At 36.2% G+C, this 20,898-nt stretch overlaps 1 protein-coding gene, 1 non-coding gene and 1 pseudogene across 8 annotated transcripts in view; all 3 read left to right on the top strand.

Moving 5' to 3' along the window:
• ABHD18 (abhydrolase domain containing 18) overlaps window positions 1-20,505 on the top strand; it is a 42,973-nt gene extending 22,468 nt beyond the window's left edge. For 5 of the 7 annotated variants that reach the window (XM_055404791.2, XM_055404789.2, XM_055404793.2 and 2 more), the window contains 6 exons: window positions 5,015-5,153; window positions 7,880-7,969; window positions 8,645-8,746; window positions 13,462-13,840; window positions 14,623-14,785; window positions 17,620-20,505. In XM_055404791.2, the coding sequence (XP_055260766.1) occupies window positions 5,015-5,153; window positions 7,880-7,969; window positions 8,645-8,746; window positions 13,462-13,840; window positions 14,623-14,785; window positions 17,620-17,671 (925 nt within the window). In that variant the 3' untranslated portion in view covers window positions 17,672-20,505. Of the gene's footprint in view, window positions 1-5,014; window positions 5,154-7,879; window positions 7,970-8,644; window positions 8,747-13,461; window positions 13,841-14,622; window positions 14,790-17,619 lie in introns of those variants that run through there. The other 2 variants (XM_055404794.2, XM_055404795.2) reach the window with 2 other exon arrangements.
• On the top strand, window positions 5,217-5,350 carry LOC129542958 (small nucleolar RNA SNORA42/SNORA80 family). Its single transcript, XR_008683211.2, has one exon. It is a non-coding gene; the product is annotated as a small nucleolar RNA SNORA42/SNORA80 family (small nucleolar RNA).
• On the top strand, window positions 8,740-11,016 carry LOC148774851 (small integral membrane protein 15-like; annotated as a pseudogene).
• Window positions 20,506-20,898: the final 393 nt, after the last annotated feature.

Here is a 20,898-nt window from a genome sequence, read left to right as displayed (position 1 = left end):
CTAAAGTCAAGTGATAGCAGAGGAAATGTAAAGAAGTACTAATGTACTTTAGATAAAATTTACAAGTTGAAATGGTAAGACTTGTTGAAAAATTTGATATTGTCGGTAAGAGATCAAAAGTTCTTCCTTGAACATGTTAAACTTGTAATGACTGTTAGACCTGCAAGTGAAGAAGTAGGAAGATGGAAAGTGCTGGGGAGAGAGAAGTCATGTGTTCGAAGTGGTCATAACAGGCTTCCCAGGTGTCTCAGTGGTAAAGAATTCTCCTGCCAAGCAGGAGACCTGGGTTCGATCCCTGGGCTGGGAAGATCCCCTGGAGAAGGAAATGGCAATCGACTCCAGTGTTCTTGCCTGAGAAGTCCTATGGAAGAAGAGCCTGGCAGACTACAGTACATGGGGTCACAAAGAGATGGACACAATTTAGTGAGTAAACCACCACCACAGGTCTTTATCAAGTGGTGAGAACATGAAAGAGGTACAGACAAAAGCACAGTGCAGTGGAGGCAAACCTATATCCTGTGAAGGATAGTTTAGAATCTCCTTTCAAAACCTTGTGAAAAGTTAAAATGCAAAACTAAATAGTTCAAGAATTCTTACTCAGGAGCCATGCCATAAATTCAGAACTTGGTGTGTCGTGTAAGTGGTTAAAAAGTGCAAGAGGTTGTTGAGTTCTAACAAGCAGCATAGGTTTAATAGGAAGACTGTGACTTTGGAGTCATAGACATATTTTGGAATCATAACTTGCCATTTGCTAATTGTATGGCCTTGGTCTCTCCAAGTATCAGTTAATTCATTTATGAAGTGGGAATACTAAATAATTTCTTCCATGAAGGATTGTTGAGAATTATAAGTTTGTTTATAAATTGTTTATAAGTTATCGTATCAGATATTATATACCCAAGAAATATAATACTTTATTTTGTTTTTCTTGAACAATTCATCCTAAGTAAGAAATTGCTTATAATTTAAATTATAATAAACAGTTCTATCTCACTTTCATCTCTCTCTCTCTCAAAGCCATCTATGCCTGCTTTCATCAAAAATGGTTAAACCATTTGAAACCTAGTTTATTGTTACAAAGCACAACTGTCCTAGAACCTACATTAGTAACTTCTATGTAAAAGAGCCAACTGAAGTGGAATTAGGAATTCAAACTTCCATACCAGGCTAAAATAAGTAATCAGGAGAACTATGATCATAAATAGAAAATTGGAACAAGGATAGAAATCCAATGTAAGGATAAATAGGCCTTTTTTATGATGATGAATATTATTTTGGCAAAAGATAGCATAGTTTCTATAAAGAGAAAACTGCTTTGTGGACTTAACTCTAAAAGGATGTGGTCGGACAGTGGAGATAAGCTCTTCTGGGAGCCAGAGTTCTGTTTTTCACAGCTTTGCATTCCTATGGCACTTAGTTCTTTGCACATAATTATTCTACATAGGCACATAATAATTCTACATAATTATTCTACATATAATAACCATTGACAAAGTGAATTTTTATATACTCTGGCAATGTTTCCTATAGGAGTATGTCTTTATGTGAATTAAATTTTGAAAAATAGATTATAACTTGGTCACTTTAGTAATAAAGCCATTTTTATCATTATATAAGAATGGTTCTGGATTCTAAAAATATGTAGTAAAATAATTCTTACAAGTAAATACTTGTATGTAAAATCAGTTTCTAAAACAGAAAGTTTCAGCTGAATTGGTGTGTTTAAATTAATCAAAACATGTATTTTTATAAATATTTTTCTAATAGTCAAGATTTCAGTAATTCAGGAGACTGGTATTAGGTTGAATTCTTTTACATTGCTATTTACTTTCCTTTTGTTACTGTTGCCTTGTTCCTTTTTTAATATTTTAATTTTATTGGATAGTTGATTTCCAATGTTGTGTTAGTTTGAGGTGTGCACCAAAGTTTGAGGTGTGCACCAAAGTTTGAGGTGTGCACCAAACTGATTCAGTTAAACATCTGTTCATTCTTTTTCTGATTCTTCTCTTATATAGGTTATCACAGAATATTTAATAGTGTTCCCCGTGCTATACAGTATGTCTTTGTTGGTTATCTATCTTATATATTGTAGTGTAGGCATGTTTATTCCAAACTCCTGATTTATCCCTTCCCTTCACATTTCCCCTTTGGCACCCCTAAGTTTATTTTCAATATCTGTAAGTCTGTTTCTGTTTCATAAATAAGTTCATTTGTATCCTTTTAAAACTAGATTCCTCATATGAGTGATCAGTTCAGTTCAGTCGCTCAGTCATGTCCGACTGTCCGCGACCCCATGAATCACAGCACGCCAGGCCTCCCTGTCCACCACCAACTCCCAGAGTTCACTCAAACTCATGTCCATAGAGTCAGTGATGCCATCCAGCCATCTCATTCTCTGTCGTCCCCGTCTCCTCCCACCCCCAACCTTTCCCAGCATCAGAGTCTTTTCCAGTGAGTCAACTCGTCGCATGAGGTGGCCAAAGTATTGCAGTTTCAGCTTCAGCACCAGTCCTTCCAATGAACACCCAGGACTGATCTCCTTTAGAATGGACTGGTTGGATCTCCTTGCAGTCCAAGGGACTCTCAAGAGTCTTCTCCAACACCACAGTTCAAAAGCATCAATTCTTCGGCGATCAGCTTTCTTCACAGTCCAACTCTCACATCCATACATGACCACGGGAAAAACCATAGCCTTGACTAGACGGACCTTTGTTGGCAAAGTAATGTCTCTGCTTTTTAATATACTATCAAGGTTGGTCATATGAGTGATAGCATATGATATTTGTCTTTCTTTGTCTGACTTAGTGCGATAATTTTGAGGTCCATCCATGTTGCTGCAAATGGCATTATTTCGTTCTTTTTTATGGTTGAGTAATAGTCCACTGTATATCTACCACATCATCATTCTTCTGTTAGTGGGCATTTAGGTTGCTTCCATGTCTTGGCTATCATAAATAGTGCTGCAGTGAACACTGGGATGAGTGTATCCTTTTGGATTTTGGTTTTGAGTGGGATTGATGGATCATATCGTAGTTATTTATTTTTTTATGGAACTTCCATACTGTTCTCCTTAGTGGTTATACCAATTTACATTCTGACCAACAGTGTAGGAGGGTTTCCTATTCTCCTTACCCTCTCCAGCATTTATTGTTTGTGGACTTTTTGTTAATGGCCATTCTGACTAGTATGAGGTGTTACTTCATTCTGGTTTTGATTTGCGTTTCTCTGATAGTTAGTGATGTTGAGTATCTTTTCATGTGCTTTTTGGCCATCTGCATGTCTTCTTTGGAGAAACGTCTTTTTAGATCTTCTGCCCATTTTTTTGAGTGGGTGTTTTTTTTTACATAGAGCTGCATGGGCTCTATGTCAGTCGCTTTGTTTACAAATATTTTCTCCCAGCCTGTGGGTTGTCTTTTTGTTTTGTTTATGGTTTCCTTTGCTGTGCAAAAGGTTTTGAGTTTAATTAGGCCTCATTTGTTTATTTTCATTTCTCTGGGAGATGGATCAAAAATGATATTGCTGGACTTCCCTGGCAGTCCAGTAGTTAAGACTCTTGTGTTTCCAATGCTTGGGGGCACAGGTTCAATCCCTCATCATGGAACTAAGATTCCACATGCTGTGTGGTGCAGCAGAAAAAAGATATTGCTGTGATTTATGTCAAAGAGTGTTCTACCTATGTTTTCCTCTAAGAGGTTTTTGTTTTGTTTAATCTTATGGCCACACCACACAGCATGTGGGACCTTATTTTCCCAACCAGGGATCAAACTTGTACCCCCTGCATTGGAAGTGCAGATTTTCAACGACTAGACTGCCAGGAAAGTCCACTAAAACGTCTTAGTAATCTGGTCTTACATTTAGGTCTTTAATCCATTTTGAGTTTATTTTTGTGTATGGTGTTAGAGAGTTTTCTAATTTCATTCTTTTACATATAGCTGACCAGCTTCCCCAGCACCACTTATTGAAGAGACCGTCTTTTCTCCATTGTATATTCTTGCCTCTCTTGTCATAAATTAAGTGACCATAGGTGCATGAGTTTATTTTGGGGCTTTCTATCGATCTAGATTTCTGTTTTTGTGCCATTACCATATTGTCTTGATTACTGTAGCTTTGCAATATAGTCTGAAATCAGAATCTGACTCCTCCAGACTCCATTTTTCTTTCTCGAGATTGCTTTAGCTTTTTGGGATCTTTTGTGTTTCCATACAAATTTAAGAATTTTTTGCTCTGGTTCTATGAAAATTATCTAGTATTAGGTTTCAATTCTTTTATATTTTTTTTATTTTTTTAAAATTTTTATTTAATAAATGGTACAAAGCACAATGCCAAAAACATTAACAGTTAAAATTTCACCAAATGAAAAAATACTATAGAATACACAGTTGTAAAAAGCTACAGTAAGTTATTTTACAACTGCCTCAGGCTGCAAAAAGAAAAAAAACCCAATGCCATACCTAAGTTATCCCTCTCTCAAAATAATGCCATCTGTGTTATAAACCATGAGTACCCCATCAAAAGACGGGAACTGCTTTTGTTAATTCATATATATATATGACTGTATATAAAATATATATATATATATTTTTTATGTGAGCTTTAAGCTATATTGTAATTTTTTTTCCTAAGGGACAACTGTAAATTTGTTTTTCCTTTTATTGATGTGGTAATTTAACTAAAAATTGACAATATAGAAATATTATTTTCCCATACATATTTTAACAGTTTTAAGTTCTATCAAATGAATAATATGTTCTCTGGATTTCAAAATAGTTCAGTAGTTGAAATTCAGTGAAGGTTGTATGTTGTAGAGCAGATACAACTTTTTAAGTTTTAGGTGATTAATATGTAGAACAATGTTAGCAGCAATTTAATTGTATCAATTTATACCATTGTTTTATTAATACTTAGCTATCTGGTCCTTTAAAAGAAAAACATGTATTTTGGCTGCCTACTGTAAATTTGTGTGTATAAAAATGTAAAAACATAAATAATTTTCTTTTTTGTTTTGTGAGGCTAGAAGGTCCAGCTTAAAAAACGTGTCTGACCTTTTTGTGATGGGAGGAGCTCTTGTTTTAGAATCTGCAGCTCTCTTGCACTGGCTAGAGAGGGAGGGTTATGGACCTCTAGGAATGACCGGAATATCCATGGGAGGACACGTAAGCATTTTCATTTCAACTTATATTTAATTGTGGTTATGTTTATAAGATCTATGGAATCAAGCATGGTAATGGATTTATGGTGTATCCTCTGTGGGCATCTTACAGTAGACCCATGCCAGAGAAAACTGCAGCTTCAAACTGTTGCCCAGTCTCCTTACCTGTGGGCTGTGAGCACTGAAGAGGGTTGTGAAATGGGTGGAAGGTCTAGGGAATCTGATTATTTACAAATTCACTTTAGGGACTTCCCTGGAGGTCCTGTGGTTAAGACTCCATGCTTCCAGTGCAGGGGTGTGGGTTTGATCCCTGGTCAGGGAACTAATGCTGCATGGTATGGCCAAAATAAAAGAAATCATTTTAGGTATAAAATTAATTTTACTTTTGGTGAAAGCAGAAACAGTTTTATTTATTTTTTTAATATTTCTTCTTATTTATTTCTTTAGCTTCTCCAGGTCTTAATTGCAGCACACAGCATCTTTTAGTTGCAGCATATGGAATCTAGTTCCCTGAACAGGGATCCGACCTGGGCTCCTGCATTGAGAGTGCAGAGTCCCAGTCAATGGACCACCAGGGAAATCCTGCAGGAACAGATTCTAAACTTTTATTCCAGTTATTAAATAATGATTTTTTTGTGATTTATGGAGATACTGATTTTACTACTTACTTCACAGCTATATTTCAGGTATTAGATTTAATATTTTATTAAAAGTTGATAATAAAAATTAGCTTTTCAAATCTCAACTATAAATGCCTTATTTTTCTGTTAAATTCCTAAAGATAGCTTATTTGCAAAACACTTTTTGATTATCTCTTCCCTCCATCCCCATACCATCAACCTATTTTACCTTGCTTTCTAGAGTTACAGTTTCCTCATTGGTTTCTCCATTTAGTCTTTTCTCTCCTCAATCTTTTTCTTAAGAGCTTTTTCCCACACTGTAACTAGTGTGGTCTTCCTAAATCTGTTCTCTGCTATCTCCTGCTTAAAACCTGCCAAAGGTTTTACTATGGAACTGGCGCTAGCTGTGCATCCCTCTAGTGCCCCCTCACCCCTTATCACCTAGCCAGGTAGCAGCTTGCCCTTCCGCTTCCAGGTTAGAGCGTACTTCCTGTGGGAAGCTTCTTCCTGATTCCTAGACCACACTTCATTTCTCAGTAACATGTACTTATTTCTTTGCACTGTGATTACTTGTCTAGCAGTCCATTTTCTCTGTAAAGCAGTTGATTCAGTGAGGGCCAGGAACATGACCCTCTGGCTCATTTCCTGGCCATAACAATCATCCAGTACGTTTATATCTATATTAAGTTTAAAAACTTACTCAAAATTCAAAGCAATTACCGAAGGCTGAAACTGATAAAATTAGTTTCAAAAACTCAAATTTGAAACGACTAAAGACACTGAAACTGAAGGTTGGGAAAAGATTTATTTTCGTATCTAGTACTGTTTCCATTTTTATGACCTAAGTTAGGGTGTTTTAACTTATAAACTGGACTGCTACCTATTAACTGGTTTCCCTACCTCACATCTCACCCTCTCTAATCAATTTTATAAAATACTATTTAGCTTCATTGAATCAATCCTTTGACAATAACGCTACCTTGTTCTGGTCTCTTTATTAATTCCCCATTATCTATGGAACAAAGGAACCTCTGATCTGATCCTGATCAAGCTTTCTAGCCCTACCTGTCTCCCTACTCCTCTGGATACATGTGCCCTATTAACCAGCCTAACTGAAGTATATTGGCTGTTTCCCCATCAGACCCTGTATTTCTCACCATCTGCCTTTGATCATACCATCTTCTTTATATAAAAGACAAGACCCCATCTATCTTTTCCCCTAAAAGATTTCATGAAGCCTTCTGTAATTCCTCTAGCCAAAAGTAACATTTCACTTCTCTAAACTTATTACATCATTTTATATCAGCTATATAATCTGCTTTGTAGTTCACCAAATTCTTGACATCTTTCCGTTCCGTTCTGTCTCTCAGTCATGTCTGACTCTATGTGACCCCGTGGACTGTAGCCTACCAGGCTTCTCCGTCCATGGGATTCTCCAGGCAAGAATACTGGAGTGGTTTACCGTTTCCTTCTCCAGGGGATCTTCCCGACCCAGGGATCGAACCTGGGTTTTCCGCATTGGAGGCAGACTTTTTGACCTCTGAGCCACCAGGGAAGCCCATTTCAGTCAACCTCAAAAGTCTGAGATTTTTAGTTACGATCTTGCTTCACCTGAGCAGGTCACTTAAGTAATGAGTGTGCTTAGCCTACTGCCCAGGATCTACATCCCAGCATGTTTGCTCTATATTTACCCAGGAGAAAGTAGGTTTCTGTGAAGGGTCTTAAAATTTAAAGATCCTTAAAAGTTCCTAATATACTTTATTGGTTTTTTAGGAGTCAGTTATATGTCATTGTTGAGTTTATGATCTGGGGAATTTGGAGAGGTTGCTAGACATTCTCATGAGTGTTTAAGAGACTTTGTGTTCATGTCTTTTCTCACCAACTACAATACAAAATATTTTTTTTAATTGGAAGATAATTACTTTACAATATTGTAATTGCTTCCACCATACAGCTAACATGAATCAGCCATAGGTATATATTTGTCCCCTCTCTCTTAAACCCCCCTCCACCTCCCTCCCCATCCCATTCCCAAGGTACTTCTTAATATTAAATATTTTTCATTAATGACTATGAACTTTAAACTGAATCTCTCTGTGTTATGTTACAGATGGCTTCCTTAGCAGTATCCAACTGGCCTAAGCCCATGCCATTGATTCCATGTCTGTCTTGGTCCACAGCATCTGGGGTCTTCACTACGGTAATTTAATTGCAGTTAATATTTAGATAGCTATAAATATAATTAAACATAATAGTTTTCAGGGTTCCCAAAATCACCCCCAGGTTTGGTGATTCACTGGAAGGAATCACAGGACTCAATATATAGTCATATTCACAACTAAAACATATTGCAGCAAAAGGATTCACTATAAAATCAGCCAAGGAAAAAGGCACACAGGGTACAGTCCGGAAGAAACCAAGCATAAGCTTCCAAAGAAGTCTTTTAGAATGTGTTTAATTCCTTCAGCAATGAGTTATGACAATAGGTGCAAATTGTTGTCCATCAATGAAACTCACCTGAGCCTTGAAGTCTGGGGTTTATATCAGAGATCAGAGTTCTTAGGTATTCTCAGCCTCACATACTAAAATTCCAGAAGGAAATCCAGTGTTTAGTAGAAACTGCATTGCTTGTATCAGCAGTTAGGCCCAGTGACCCACATCATTTTGGAAGTTTTATATCAGGGTAAAGAACTATTGTTTACTAGTTAAATTACCAGACTCTAGTTAAGGTCCAACCTTACAAGTAGGCTTGTCCAGAGATAGGAAATCTCAAGCCTGCTTTGTTAATTATTTTTCTGCACAGTAAGAATAATCATAGTATTGGACAACATGCTTTACAGATGTGATCTGATCTTAATTTAGTTTGTTATTTCAGGGCGTGCTAAGTAAATCAATTAATTGGAGGGAACTAGAAAAGCAGTATTATACACAGACAGTTTATGAAGAAGAAATTATTCACATGCTTGAATACTGTGGAGTAAGTATTTTAAACTTTTGCATAACATAGGGGGGTGGATTTTGACCATGGTTAATGATTCAGATTTTTAAAAAGAATTGCAGATTTTTTTTCAAATATAGATCTTTCTTTTTTTCTTTTGACCATGCTGAATGACTTGTGAGACTTGGTTCCCTGATCAGAGATTGAACCCAGGCCCTCGGCAGTGAGAGCACAGAGTCCTAACCACAATCATGCAAACCTAATGTGTAGCTTACTACGTTTATTAAATGGCTCATGCATTTGTAATAGGTAAAGAATAGAACTTGACCACCCAGCTCAGCACTTAGCACCCAACCCAAAAACCTCTTTCCTGTGTCCTAATCAAAAGGCCCTCCTCCCTCTACTGTTTAGTTATCACCATCCTGATTTGTATAGTAATTACTTCCTTCTGTCTTTAAGATAATCTTATTGTCCAAATACACATTCCTTGATAGACATCTTTTATTTGATGTGTCTTTTAAGTATCTTTAATCTATAAATTCTTCATTCTTTTCTTTTCATTGTAATTTATATGCTGAAGAACATGGGCTGTTTACCTGTAGAGTTTCTCACAGCCGAGATTTTTGTTCGTATTCTCATGTATATTCCTCCATGTTCTTTGTTAAGAGTATAGGAAGCAGGTAATGTCTGGCTACTCTTTCCTGTGGTGTAAGCAGCCATTGATGCTTAATGCCTATGTCTATTACACTGAGAGTTGCAAAATGCTGATACTCTAATTCTGTCTTTTTTTTTTTCATTTATTAAATACTTTCATTTTAAAAAGTCACTTCCTTTGCTAATTATTTGGTTGTCTCATAGTTCAATTCATATTGTTGTTATTTAGTTGCTAAGTCCCATCCGACTCTTTTGCAAACCCTGCCAGGCTCCTCTGTCCATGAGCTTTCCCAAGCAAGAATATTGGAATGGGTTGCCATTTCCTTCTCTAAGGGATTTTCCTGACCCTGGGATGCAACCCAAGTCTCCTACACTGGCACACAGATTCTTTGCCCCTGAGCCATGAGGGAAGTCCTCAGTTCATATAGGAAAGGCTTAATTCTTTCCCTTAATTTACCAATTTTCAGGGAAATGAATTGCTTCCTGATTACTCTCCTAAAGTAACCATTCTTTTCATGAATTTTAAAGTTTTACACATTCAGTTTGAAAGTTACTAATAATCTGGGTGAGTTGGGAGTTGGGGAGGTTGGTGGCACCCACTGCAGAGGTTTTGCCCCAGTGTCAGCTGAGGCAGCCATGGTGCTTTTCAAGGAGTGGCAGGACCACCCCTGATTCTCACATACCCCCACCATGTGAGCCCCAGGCGGAGGGAGGGTCAGCTGAGTGTGGCCCCAGGGGTCAGATGCAGGTGGGATGGCGGTGGGGGCTGAGGGGGGGCTCCATGAGGAAGGGTGAGTGAATGAAGGGGAAACACCAGTATGGAGGAAAAGTGCAGATGGCTTCAGGTGCCACGCTGGTCTGGTCTGGAGATCAAACCCAGTTTCAATCCCTTTTGGAAAGAAGAATATTCCTTAAAGAAATAATATTTATCCCTCCAAGCATGAGCTTGGAATCCGAAATTCAGGTACATGAGAACATAACAGAATTTAAGCCTTATCTCAGAAGTGTATGGTAGAGCTAAAGAAGACAACCAACCAAAGGTCACCTGAAAATGTGACTGGCTAATAATCTCAGGACAAAATTAGAGACTACTCAAGTTTCCCTCCTGGCCCAGACAGTAAAGAATATGCCTGAAAGGTGGGAGACCCAGGTTCTCCTGGATGGGAACAATCCCTTGGAGAAGGAAGTGGCAACCCACTCCAGTATTCTTGCCTGGAGAATTCCATGGACAGAGGAGCCTGGTGGGCTACAGTGCATGGGGTTGCAAAGAATCAGACACAATTGAGCAACTAACACTTTCACTCAAGCATACGGCCTCTACAAAGATGTTTGATGTACAGGCCTGGACTGAGTATGTTGTGGTATAGGCTTGCAAAAGATCCACATGGCTTCCTTACAACATTTATTTTAGTCCTTGCTCCATTGTTTCTGGCAAGTGCTGCGCTGGCTTAGAAATTGGCAAGGCTGATTGAGGCCAAGGAAAAATGTCAAGAAAATATTTCAAAAGTTAAAGGACTGAAAAAGGATTGACGGATAGAAGGGGAGTTTGGGGGAAAATGGATACATATGCATGTATAGTTGAGTCCCTTCACTGTTCGCCTTGAAACTATTACAGCATTGTTAATTGGCTATACCTCAGTTCAAAATAAAAAATTTTTTAAAAAAATTCTTCATGCAAAAAAGGAAAACGGAGTGAAGGAATGAACAGGCTCTGTAATCAGAGGGAAATTGTTTGGAAAATTATGCAACTTTAGGAAGACCATTAAAGTTTCTTTTCAGATCTTATGACAGTATTATTTAGTAAACAAAGTCTGAGGACATGGAAGAATTATGTTAGTTCTCACCTGTACTGTATCAACTTTTAGGCTTCATGTAGAAGTTTGTTGACAGTTAATGTAAATTGATATTTATTATGCTATGGATTCTTTTTAACTGACTTAGTCATTTGCCATTTTGCAGCTTCTGTATTAAAATGAATACATCCTGTGGAGAAAAATGGCTTTAGATTATGAACTCTGTTCAAATAATGGCTTAAAATGGGGTCCTGTTCTAGACAAAGATTAAGAACGTCAAAATCAGAATTGTACTAGGGGAAATGCATGCTTTGGCTTAAAAGAGATATAGTGTATTAATTACATCTTTTATCATTATTACTTATTTCTTAGAAGGGAAGAATTTCTGGCTTCCTCAAAGCAAAATAATATTTATTCAATGAGTACTGATTTTCTGTATTTTATTCGTCTTAGCTTTTGAGATACTTGTAATTACCAGACATTCTGCATTCTTAAAATTTTTCAGAATGGGGAACACATGTACACCCATGGTTGATTCATGTCAATGTATGGCAAAAACCACTACAATATTGTAAAGTAATTAGCCCCCAATTAAATAAACTTTTTAAAAAAATCTAATTTTATAAAGCATTCGCTTATTATCTTCACTATGTAGACTACTATTTACAGGATATAACCATTTTTGTACTTATGAACACTGCCATTTTCTTAGAGATGACTTGAGTAATTATCTAACAGTCCAGTGGTTAGGGCTCCACACTTCCACTGCAGGGGGCCCAGGTTCCATTCATGGTCTGGGTGCTAAGATCCTATAAGCCATTCTGTGTGCCAAAAAAAAAAAAAAAAACAAGTGTAAGTGAAATTTAACATTTTTAAAAGTTTAAGAGCAATTTGTATTTCATTTTTTGTTACCTTTATGGCATATCCTTTGCTCATTTTTTAAATTGTGGTTTGAGCCTTTTATTCACGTCTGCTGCTGCTGCTGCTAAGTCACTTCAGTCGTGTCCGACTCTGTGTGACCCCATAGATGGCAGCCCACCAGGCTCCCCTGTCCCTGGGATTCTCCAGGCAAGAACACTGGAGTGGGTTGCCATTTCCTTCTTCAATGTGTGAAAGTGAAAAGTGAAAGTGAAGTCGCTCAGTCATGTCTGACTCGTAGCGACCCATGGACTGCAGCCTACCAGGCTCCTCCGTCCATGGGATTTAGGCAGTTAGCTCTTTGTCATATAAGTTGCAAATATATTTTCCCAGGCTGTCGTTCTTTTCTTTGACTGCTTTTAGTATCTGACAAACTTTATTTTTACTTAAATTGTAAGTTCGTAAACTTAGTGTGTTTGGGAATTTTAATAATTTTTTTTATAATTTTTAATTTTTATTAGTTCAGCCTAAGAAAAGAATTTGGGATGACTGAAGTATTACTGCTAGGATGCACTCCTAAGAATTTTAGAAGTTCCAAGGTTAAAAACAAATCATGGATTTCAAAACTGTGACAATAAAAACATGACACAAACAAGATTTCCCTGGCAGTCCAGTGGTTAGGACTCTGCACTTGCACTGCTGGGGGCCCAGATTCAATCCTAGTCTGGGAATCTAAGATCCTGCGAGCCTAGTGGTGCAGCCAAAACAAGCAAAACAAAATGTGTCACAGGCTAAATGATAATCTTTACCATTTAGTAGGAAACATTTAGCAATAAACTATAATTTGCCTTAGTCCTAAGTTAAATTTGGATACCTTTTTTTCCTCTGTTTTTTTTTTATTATGGTAAAATATATACCACATAAAATTTACCATTTTAACCATTTTTAAATGAACAGTTCATTAGTATTAATCATTTTAACCATTTTTAAGTGTACAGTTCAGTAGTAGTAAGTACATTTACATTGTTATGTAACCATTACCTCCATCCATCACCACCATTCATCTGCAGAACTTTTCCTAAACTGAAACTCTGTACACATTAAACTAAACTCTATTCATCCCTCTTCCTAGCCCCAGGCAGCCACTATTCTACTTTCTGTCTCTATGAATCTGACTACTCTAGGTTCCTCATAAAAGTGAATTCATACAACATGGTCCTTTTGTGTGTGGCTTATTCATTTAGCAGAATGTCTTCAGAGTTCATCTATGGTGTAGCATGTGTCAGAATTTCATTCCCTTTTAAGATTGAGTAATAATCTATTATATGTATATATTTTGTTTGTCCATTTATTCCTGATGGATATATGTTTTCTCTTTGTTTTGACAAAGTTGTTACATAAAATCCTATTTTATATTAAGTGACATTTTCTTCTCTTTCATATGTTCAGACAGATTCTTTCAAAATGGGACAAGAGTTCATGAAACGCTTCCCTAGCAGTGCAGACAAGCTAACTAACCTTAATCTGGTTTCTAGAACTTTAAATTTAGATATGACGGACCAAGTTGTGTCCCAAAAACCTGTTGAGTGCCATAAATCTAGTAAAACATCTATCAATGCCACATCAGAAGGACTCTTGTTACAAGATTCCTCTAAGATGGACTGCTTCAATCAAACACTTTCAACCAACAACAGTGGTTATACAAGTTGCAGTCCTCAGTCATGCCACCTACTCAGTGAAGAACAAAGAAGAAACAATCTTCAGAAAGAATCTTTAATATTTATGAAAGGAGTTATGGATGAATGTACTCATGTAGCAAATTTCTCAGGTATTAATTTTTATATGAAATTGAGAATATATGCTGATGATATGTAAAATGTGTGAAATATTTTTAAAGAATTCTATAATTTCATATTTTCAAGAATATATTTCTCATTGGCTCCACAATGTGTTTTCTAAGATAAGTGAGTTATTTACATGTATATTTAAATTTTATCCATGAAAATCCAAGATCATTTTTATTAGTTCATTAAAAACATTGGGGTTTGTATCTTCTTTAGAATACTCATCTCATTGTATTGGAGATGAATATTATAATGTTATGGTTTAGTATAGTTGAGTTTTTAAAAACTTATTTTATTTATTTATTTTTCACTGTGTTGGGTCTTCATCACTATGCTTTTCTCTAGTTGCAGGTAGTGGGGGTTCCTCTCCTAGTTGCATGGGCTTCTCATTGCAGTGGCTTCTCGTGCTCAGCTCTGGGGTGCTCGGGCTTCAGTCATTGCAGCTCCTGTGTGCTAGAGCACAGGCTCAGTAGTTGTGGCACACAGGCTTAGTTGCTTCACAGCTTGTGGGATCTTCTCGGACCAGGGATAGAACCCATATCTCCTGCACTGGCAGGTGGATTCTTTACCACTGAGCCACCAGGAAAATCCAGTATAGTTGATTTTTAACTTAATGATCAAAAGTTTTAGTTTGGCAAGTGTATTTTGCATACTTACTGCATTGTATGGTGTATTTTACTTTTCAATATGGTTACCAGTATTTATATAAAATTCTTAGAGCTTCTTCAAAGTATATATGTTGTATCTTAAAAAATCCTGTACCTAGTTCCAGTTGACCCAAGCCTCATCATAGTGGTTCAAGCCAAAGAAGATGCCTATATTCCACGAACAGGAGTTCGAAGTCTACAAGAAATTTGGCCTGGTTGTGAAATCCGATATCTCGAAGGGGGTCATATTAGTGCTTATCTTTTTAAACAAGGACTCTTCAGGTAAGATGATTGGTCTAACTGGTGTCTGTTACTTGTTGTTTGGGGGATTTTTTTTTCTCAATAAATATTAAAAAATTGATATTTGTCTTATAGATTTTCGTCCTCTTATTTCCTTCCTGCTTCTCTCAATTCGCATTGTGATACTCTTTCCTATCTTATTTTCTTTTCCTTCTAGAGAACTAGGAAATAGCATATGATAGGCATGTTTTATTGTGTGGTTTTACCCTCTTCAAATATTAATAGCCAGGTATTTTAGAGTGTAGGGAGGAACACTAGGGTTTGTAAAACTTACTTTGACTCATCATGAATTTTTCACTCCACTCTGATGTTCTCTCAGAATGACCTGAGCATCTTGTGGAATAATCTAGCAGTGTGTTCCAGCAGCCAGTAAATATTCAACCTTAAATGAGAAGTGAAATACTGATTTTATTGTTAATAATCTTGTATGACTCCATATTTGTTAGAACTTATAAAAGCTTTCCTGCAATGCTGGAGATCTGGGTTCAATCCCTGGGTTGAGAAGATCCCCTGGAGAAGGGAAAGGCTACCCACTCCAGTATTCTGGCCTGGAGAATTCCATGGACTCTATAGTCCATGGGGTCGCAAAGAGTTGGACACGACTGAGCGACTTTCACTCACTCACTCGTAAAAACTTTTATGCTATTATTCTAGTTTTTTGATATGCCAGTTTATTTCTACTTCTGTTCGTTTGATTGTAACAGTTATTATTGGAATATTTATCATTAATGGTTAAATCAGTTCACATTAAGGGGTTAGACCAGTGCCCTGTGTAGTGTTCCAAAACTGCCAACTGGACAGTCATATCATAGAAGAATTGTGTATGTGATATGTTTGACATGTTTTTAGCTCTTTTTTAATCTAAGAAATAATTATCTGTATGTTGTTGCTTATGTAGTTCGATGTACAGATGTCACCTTCTTGAAAGTACGGATTAATTCTTTAAATCTGTAATGTCCTCAAGAATGTAACACTTCCTTTTTATAGTATGATCTTTAAAAAAAGAAATACTCTTGTAAAGCAGTGAGTTAGTCAGTCAGTGAGTGGACTATTTACCCAACACTCAAGTGACCCTCTGGCACAACAAAACTAAAACAAAAGCAAAGAAAAATTGTGTGTAGGGAGGGTTGCTAGGGTTGCCCAAGAAGAGTCTAAAGTTCTGTTACACGTGAATGCAGGGAACCCACATGCTTGCTTTAGTAAATCATTATCAAATTTATTTTATTACCCTTTTATGTGTCTATGTGGGAGTATGGCTGAGAGGCATTAGGAAGAATAGATGTAATCAAAGTCAGCTATAAAAACTCCTCAGTGCTCACTTGAAGGCTTCATTTGAAAAAGAAATAAATGTTAGCTATCAGTATGTGCCAGGTACTAGAGCGATTTCTTCTGATGTTACTTTTAATATCCCCTTTTATACAGAAACACAGGGAACAAAAAAGATTAAATAACTTGCTCAGGAGGAATAAATACTAAGCTATTTGACTTATACTCCCCACTAGTCACTTTAAAACCTAACGAAGTTTAGATGACGTTGGAATAGCAGAACTTTACAAATTCACCCTTATCACTCATCAGATTTAAAAGTAAAACAAGCCAATTCTTTGTGTGCTCTAAGAATTTGGGTTAAGTTGTTTGGATTGATAGTACAAGTGAGTAAGAGACTATTCAAACGATTTAAAATGCATATATAATATAACTTAACTAAACCTTCTCATACCACATACAGATTGCAGCCTTGGGCCTCATTTTATAAATTTTTGAGCCAAATATTTTTGAGCCACATAAGAATGATACAAAACTTTTTCTTTCCAACAAATTAGAAATCATGGTCGATAGCAGGTGCCAGTTTTAAAGTTAATCTTAGTATCTTTTTAAGGATGTGGGGAAATGCTTAGTCAAACAAGTACAATATAGGATTAATGTTAATATGATCCCAATTATTATTTATTAAAAAAAATTTTTTTTAATTTATTTGGCTATGATGGGTCTTAGTTGGGGAATGTGGAATCTAGTTCCCTGACCAGGGATCAAACCCTGTCCCGCTTCATTGGTAGCGTGGACACTTAACCACCAGATCACCAGGGAAGTTCCTCAGTTATTATTTAAACTGGGTAAAAATACAGACATGAGCATTAAGAAAAAAAAAAAAGCCTGTAGGAAAGATTAAACATAGATACATTAGAGTGATGGGATTATAACTTTTTTCTCTTTTTCTGAATTTTATACAATGAAAATGTATTTGACAATAGGAAAAAAGCCAAAATAAGCCTTACAAATAATATCTTATGAACTTGGGCCAGCTCAACTTGACTATTTCTTTCCAATTAAAATATTAAGATACCTAGTGAAGTTAATGTAGGGAACTAAGTCTTTTGAGTTCATTTGCTATATCATAATCTATGAAACAGATTGAATATGACATTTGAAAAGTTATATAACCAGTTAATTTTCAACAAGTAGAAAGAATAGAAAGAACCAGTCCCTTTTCATGTTATCATTTCATATCTTATTCATATAAAATATAAATTTTAAGGCACAAAAAATGTGCTTCTCAGGAAAAGATGGCATTTGTCAGCCTTGAGTTTATAAACCATCAGTTTCTGAACCATCAGTTGGAAGCACGTTTGAAATTTTCCAGTAGTGGTGAATTACATGGATCCAAACACCTTCATGTACCTGCCTCTTCCACAGCTGTTTGGAAACAAGGTCAGGTTGCAAGCCACAGGGTATTTGGAAATAACTTATAGTAAAAGCATTGTCTGTCCCCCTTTTTTGCCAATTACTTGTAGTTTTTCTTTCATGTTTAATTTTAGGCGTGCCATCTATGATGCATTTGAACGCTTCCTCCATAAATATGCTAACTAATGGGATCACTGTATGTAGCCAGTGGAGCCATCATTTTTCTTACAAAAGGAGCGTCATCCTTTGATGATGTGAAGAACAAGCAGACAGCACTATATACTCTACCTGCTGTCAATTGAGCCTGGAATGCAGTATTACAGATCAGTCAACTATTATCTTTAAATACATTTGAATAATTGTAAACCAACATTTGGATGAAATAATGTTGAATATTTTGTCAGTTTGTGGGAATCCCATAAAAATCAATATCTAGTCTGTTGTTATTTATGAAAACTTTACATTTTTATTATGAATAATTTATTAATTTAAAATAAAGGTATTCATAGAAACCCTTTTGGTTTTTAAAGAACTGCTAAATCAAACTTTGTAATATGTCAGCCTGTGTTGTATATATTCCTGTACATGGTATTTCTATTATTGATTTGAGAAACATGTTTCTTCTCTGGATCCATAGTGAATTTATAATCCTATTTTCAATATTAATTTTCTGCCATGGATAATTCTGTGTAAAATCAGTGTTAATATTAACTTTGAATTCTAAGAAATCCTGATAGCCTTGTATTTAAGTGCTTTTAATAATTGAATGTGAGAATGAAGATAAGATGCATAAGACTCTCAAACTTTGCCAAATATTAGGTTAGAAAAAAAATGCCAAACATATTTCCCCTACTTGAAAAGTTTCAATTCATGAAAAATGAAAATGAACACAGACCTGTTGTACTAATTGATAATGATTTCTTAACATTTTCTTGTATACATACTCAAAGTTTGCTAAACATCTAACTTTAGGCCAGATACTTAAACAGCTTTGACTTTTTAATTCCAGAAATTAATGGCCACTTATAAAATTGATTTGTCCCATATAAACTTCATTTTATAGAAAAGATATAATAACTAGTAACTTTTAAACCTTTTTAGAAAGAAGTATTATATGGTTACACTTGGTGCTTTCTTTTTATGTTAAACTTCTGAAGCCAAGAGCTAAAATATTTTTTTAAAGTAGAACATATTTTGGATTTGGAATAAATGTATTTGAGTTGCATTTGTTTGAAGTATGTGTTGTCTGTGGGTTACTTTATTATAAGTAGTCCTACTCTAGTAAGGATATTTGAATTACAAGGTGCTTTTGCAGCCTTTTTAAAGGAGATTTTATTTGTCCTTATAATGCGTCCATCACCTTAATTTTTAAAAACTATTTTTAAATGATTAACGTGAAGTCACCAATGGCATACAATGTTGTATATTCTGTAAAACTGCTTTGACAAAACGAACAAACATGGTTTGAGCCGTAAAATTTTACATGTTTAGAACATTTTCACTGACAGTATGAAATTACTAAAGTTCTCCAACAAAGTACTCTTTAAAGATAAACTTGTTGGTTAACTGAAATATAAGTATTTTCTTATGTATTTAATGAGGTGATTGAATGCTTTCTGAGCAATGGCTTGAGCAAACCCAGTACTTTTTCACATAAATATTTCCTATAAGCAATAATGTACATAATAATGTATGTAACTTTCTATTTGTAAAAGAATAAAATTCATTTCATTTTAATAAACTTAGGCATAACTAATTTCTCCCAAATAAATGTGAAAAAAGATATTTTTTAAAATGTCTTCTCTTAGTCAGATGTTTTAAGAATATTTCCACACAACTACCTAAAGAAATGTCTCATTTTTAAGACTGGGTGCATAACTTGCTAGAAATTCATTTAGCCCAGAGCTGCAAACTGACAGTCAATTCAGGCCAGCTTGGCCAACAGTTGTTTTATTCAGTGTGCATAATTCCAGAAGTTTTGAATTCAGAGTCTTTATATTGGGTATGCAGTCCCCCATTTGCCATAGTCCACCAGACTCCAGGCTCTTACATGAGAATACTTCACTACTTTGTGTTTCACTTGGCCCTGAAGACATCTGAGCTTGAGACCCCGGTTTAGATCTGTAGTTTAAAAAAGTTTCTGAATTTCATGATTTGATAAAACTGTAAGTACTGTTGAATCATTTTAGCATATGCATTTTTAGATTGTGTCTTATGAATGTAAATTTTAATGTGGTGCTTTCTTTTGTAAAGATCATTGAATTATTAGCTATCTAACTGAAATTTTAAAATCATTTCCAAATATTTTATATTCACAATAAAAGTCTATTTAAAAAATTACTTGTTATGTTCAAGAGGTTTTATTCTAAATACAGAAAACCCATGTCACATTTGATTAACATGGCCTAATTTGGGACTTCCCTGGCAGTCCAGTGGTTTAAGACTGCACTTCCACTGCAGGGGTCATAGGTCCCATCCCTGCCTGAGGAACTAAGATCCCACAAGCTATGTGGCACGGCGAAAAAAAAAGTCTTTAAAAGAACATTCACAATGCAAAATTTAAAGGGACAAGAATTGACACCCCCCCATAATTATTTTAGTTAAAAAATAGTATAAAAATAAAACTAGCTTAACTGCTGCTCTAAGGAAATGTCAATCTACTCCAGTATTCTTGCCTGGAGAATCCCCATGGACAGAGGAGCCTGTCGGGCTGCAGTCCATGGGATCTCAAAGAGTCGGACTCGACTGAGTGACTAAGCATAGAAGAACTGATCAAAGAGTTAAGTTTGTTTAATGGAATCTGCTTCTAAAAATATTTTTGAAGTGTTATGACTAGACCATGCATTGTCCTGTAGGTTAGGTTAAGGATTTTGGTATTCATGCAAAGCTACAGAAAGCCATAAAGGGTTTTCTTCAGGTGGGGATGAAGTGAAAGAGACGTGAAGTTGGTGGAGATTAAATATATGATTTCATGTGTTTTAAGAAATTCATTCTGGCTGCAGTGAAAAGAACTAGTTGTAGGGGGGTGGCAGTCCTTGCAGAGATAAGCTGCTGCTGCTGCTAAGTCACTTCAGTCATGTCCGACTCTGTGTGACCCCACAGACGGCAGCCCATCAGGCTCCCTCGTCCCTGGGATTTTCCAGGCAAGAACACTGGAGTGGGTTGCCATTTCCTTCTCCAGTGCATGAAAGTGAAAAGTGAAAGTGAAGTCGCTCAGTCATGTCCAACTCCTAGCGACCCCATGGACTGCAGCCTACCAGTCTCCACCGTGGGATTTTCCAGGCAAGAGTACTGGAGTGGGTTGCCATTGCCTTCGCAGAGATAAGCTAGAACGCTATTAAAGTGGCCCAGGTGAAGAATGATTATAGCTAAGATTATGATAGCAGTGGGTGGATACAGAGAGAGCTGGATGG

Source organism: Moschus berezovskii, chromosome 19, assembly GCF_049115385.1.
Source record: "Moschus berezovskii isolate FMDL1 chromosome 19, NW_MosBer_1.0, whole genome shotgun sequence".
Classification (NCBI taxonomy): Eukaryota; Metazoa; Chordata; class Mammalia; order Artiodactyla; family Moschidae; genus Moschus; species Moschus berezovskii.
The sequence above is the reverse complement of the archived record's forward strand: the minus strand, read 5'-3'. Positions and strand labels throughout refer to the sequence as shown.